Raw genomic sequence first — 3,913 nt, 5'->3', positions numbered from 1 at the left:
AATATCAAAAAATTTTAAAATAGTCTTCAGGGGCTGGGGAACAGTTTATTTGGCAAATGGTATTTGTTCTTTGCCAGTTCTTGCCCCTGATTGATATTATTATGGATCCGTCCGTCCATTGATTGATGGCTTCGGTAACCGGCGCTTAAAACGAATCTTCTATTTGGATTTTAGAAAATTAAAAAAGCAGCTTAGCATCAGCATCCTTTCAGTATTATTTGCTTTATACAAAGCGTATTAAAAAATCGAAAGTTGAAAGATTTCAGTCGTCTATTTTTTTCCAAGCCCAAAGGCAGATTTTAAGTCGGTTGGGTGGCGCCACGCGACATTTTTCCGCATCGATTGTATGAATCCGGAAAAATGGGAATGAGGAAATATGAGGAATTATCCAGTGTCCTTTGTGACAAACGGCTTTGATCTCTGCCGCTGGTAACCATTTCCAAATTTTAGGATAAGGGGTAAATGGCGGTACTCATTTTGAGGTGGCAAAGTATTATCAACGATGGGTTAGGTGGATTATGGTCATAAGTATTTGGAAGTATCTAAGTTAATTTACAAGTGTTCTACAATATATTATCATGAATAAAGAAACCGCATTTGATAAACAGGCAGTGGCGGATCCAGGTTTTGATTGCGTGGGGTATTGTCTTTTAAGTTTTTTTATTATTATTTTAGGAGACCAAGCTTTCAATCCAATTGAAATTACTGCTAAAATGTAAAAAATTATATAAAAATGTTTCATTTTTATAAAATTAGTTGCTAGTGCTAAGCATTATCTTATTCCCAAGAATTTATTATTTTCACCTCTTTTTTGCATTGGGTTTAAGAACAACAACATTTTCTGTAATTTGAAAAACCATAAGTTCTGAAAAAAAGAAAATATGTATATTTTCCACCCAAAAATTTAAAAAATATCATTTTAATTTTGTTATATTTTTATTTCATTTTGTATGCATACGTTTTGTTTTACTTAGCTTACATTTAAATTAATTAAAAGAAAGTTTAGCTTGGGTTATTTATGTAAATATTTCTACTTTCGAACTTGTACTATGTTTATGCTCTTGACGCGAAAATGCGTCTCTTCTCCGGTTTATTCCATATAGATCTTAGCCACATATTGCTTATAAGTATAGATCTAAAAACTAAATTGACACTCACACACAGCTTACACATCAATGGCAAAGTAAATATAAAAATATATATATTTTTTGGTGTTTTTAAAAATATATTTCCATAACTAGTTGCTAAGTTGAAGAAGCATTCTACCTAGGAAGTTGAAACTTTAAAATTTTCCCCATAAATAGACACCAAGAGAGTTGTTTGTAAAAAAGTCGTCGTAACTACTTGTAGATATAGAATATAGAATAGTTTGGCTTATGAACTAAGTTGGTTTCGATTTGAAAACTAGCTGCTGCTTCTAATTTTTTTTTCCTTTTCAAACAATTTTCCAATATTTTTTGAATTTTCTTTCCATTTTTCTTTGCACTGGGCCGACCTTCTAAGAGAACCTAACTTATTCAGTTAAATTAGTGAAATTAACTTAAATAAGTTTACTAAACAATTACTTGGACTGAAAATATTTTTTAGCAAAATTATTTATCACATTTGCGCTTATCCAAAGTTTGCGTTTCTTTTTTTTGTATCCCGACGGCAATTAAGAAACTATGGTTAGGAATAATTTCCAACAAAGAAAGTAAATGTATAAAAAACTATTCTTTTTTGGGGCTTTCCTTGGGAAATTGATTCACATTTCTCTGTCACTGTCTCGCTCTTTCTCTCTCGTAAAATTTTGTGGGCTGCGCTAGTTCTCACCAACGTAAAGAAATCACAAGTTGCGCTTTTAGGAGCCTTAGTTGGTGGTAATTTTGTTTTTCAATATTTTTACTGCGCTTGCGGTTGAATTTGAACGGTGGCCTTAAGTTTGCTGGATTTTCCGGTTGCCTTGTGCTGTAGGTAGAACTGCTTCAGGACCTTGCACATGGTGATGGCCAGGATTTTCCAGGCCAACAGTTGCTCCTCGGCGCTTGGCGGAGAAACTGGCTCACTTGTTGCTGCTGGTTCGGGGATTTCCTCGGCTGCAGACGGAGGTCCTTCGAAGTCCACTTGGTCGTTTCCAGGATCTATGGAGAAGGCCATGGGACCATCCACTTGATCGCCACTCGGTTCGGACTTTGAGGTATGCTCCTCTTCAAAAAATGGAATAGCCATTTTGGGTGTATCAAAATGTTACGTAAAAATTTCACTGTATAAATAGGCTGATTGTGTCAGGGGTTTTTCCTGCTTTTCCAGATCTGAACTCTTGGCGAGTCGTCGTTCGACTGAGGCGCTCAGCTCGCAGGACACCCGTATTTATACCCGGGAAACGGCGGGAGAATCAGCCACCCTCATTTCACTCTCTCAGTCACTCTCTTCCTCATCATCCCTCCCTTTCTTTCTCTTATTCTCCCTCTCTCTCTCTCTGTCTATATCTGTGCCGTTATGTCGAGCTACTTTCATCACGTGCAGTAAACGTTTCCTCAAAGGAAATTGAGAGAGTCACACTTGTGGCATGTTACGTATACGTGTTGTTCATTACGTTACGTACCCCAACATTACGTTTTAAGTTCGAACTTTAAGGGGTGGTATCAAGAAATTTGTTCGTTGCCTTCTTTACGTTTTTCGTATTAAGGAAGGGAGGTTTTCGAATTAGAAACAGCCATTTAAGAATTTCGGAACTGGATTGTCCTTGGCATCAATTTTCGGCTTCGAATATAGAGGGGAAATTTCGAATTGGTTTCAAATAAGACATTTTATAATATCTAATTTAGGTTAATTCTTTAATATTCAATTGTAAGAATATTGTTATATTTCTGTTACATTTTTATTTTATTTTTGTAATAAGTTGTGACATTTATGAAGGGGAGATTTTCGAATTGGTTTGTAAGATTTTCCTTTGCCTAAGTTGTGGCCTTGCCTTTTCCTTTTCCATTTTCTTACTTTATTTTGGTTTTGCTCAGACGTGTCCTTGACCAATTTCCATGCCGCATTTTTCCCTTTCACTTTTTCACAGTGAGTGAGCCTGTCTATTCGAGAAAGTCTAAAATAAAATAGTAGTGAATTTGTTTTAATATTGTTGTTGAGTTGGTTATTGATGCATATAAATTGGTTTTCAAACTATGATTTAAGCGAAGTTTAATTTAAGTATTCATATTATTTAAATAATAACATTTAGGATTCTTTAAAATAATATTGTAGCATTATATAAAATACTTTTACAAACTATTATATCTAAAATAGTTTTTTTTATGGTTTCCAGTTGGAAGTCTTATAATAAGTTTAAGTCCAATGTTTTTCCATCCGACACTTCGTTCTTAACTTTAGTTGTCGAGGGTTAAGAAACCGCCCACACTCTTTTCATTATTTTAAAATAACCCATTTCGGAACTTACAACTCCACACGACCTCAGAACAATCGGTTAACATTTTACAAACCACATGCCAGAAATATTTTATCGTAAAAAAGGAGTGTCTGTTAGGGTCCTTTGCTCTACATCCCCTTTTCATTCTCCGGCAAATCAATTCCACAAATCAACTTAATCAACTTCTCGCCGTAAGTCCAAAATATAATGCAGTCGCCGTCAAAAAACTTCTTTTGTTACCCGCAGAATAAAATGGGTAAGAAGCAGCAGCTGAATAAGAAAGAAAGCAGAAATAAGTGCCGTAAAAAAATGTAAAAACTTTTTTACAGTTGGTGCATAAAAAATGTAAAATAAAATCCAACCGAAAAAGAACTTTAAGGGCAAATATACGAAAGAATGCATAACAAAAGGATATTACCTTCGAGGGCGTTCAGGTGAGTGGGCGGGGTCCGATAATGACATCCAGGCGATGTTAACCCCAAGAAATCAGAGGAAAAATCCATGATCTAATTTGCT

At 35.1% G+C, this 3,913-nt stretch overlaps 1 protein-coding gene across 1 annotated transcript; it reads right to left on the bottom strand.

Annotated features, from left to right (window-relative positions):
* Positions 1-964: 964 nt before the first annotated feature.
* Positions 965-2,307, bottom strand: LOC108040563. Its single transcript, XM_017118070.2, has one exon. The coding sequence runs from the start codon at positions 2,206-2,208 to the stop codon at positions 1,882-1,884; it is 327 nt and encodes a 108-aa protein (XP_016973559.1). The 5' UTR covers positions 2,209-2,307; the 3' UTR covers positions 965-1,881.
* Positions 2,308-3,913: the final 1,606 nt, after the last annotated feature.

Source organism: Drosophila rhopaloa, unplaced genomic scaffold, assembly GCF_018152115.1.
Source record: "Drosophila rhopaloa isolate 14029-0021.01 unplaced genomic scaffold, ASM1815211v1 contig_150, whole genome shotgun sequence".
Lineage (NCBI taxonomy): Eukaryota > Metazoa > Arthropoda > Insecta > Diptera > Drosophilidae > Drosophila > Drosophila rhopaloa.
The sequence above is the reverse complement of the archived record's forward strand: the minus strand, read 5'-3'. Positions and strand labels throughout refer to the sequence as shown.

Excerpts from the sequence above, each read along its gene's own strand:
- LOC108040563 (XM_017118070.2), bottom strand. The coding sequence starts at position 2,208 with ATGGCTATTCCATTTTTTGAAGAGGAGCATACCTCAAAGTCCGAACCG.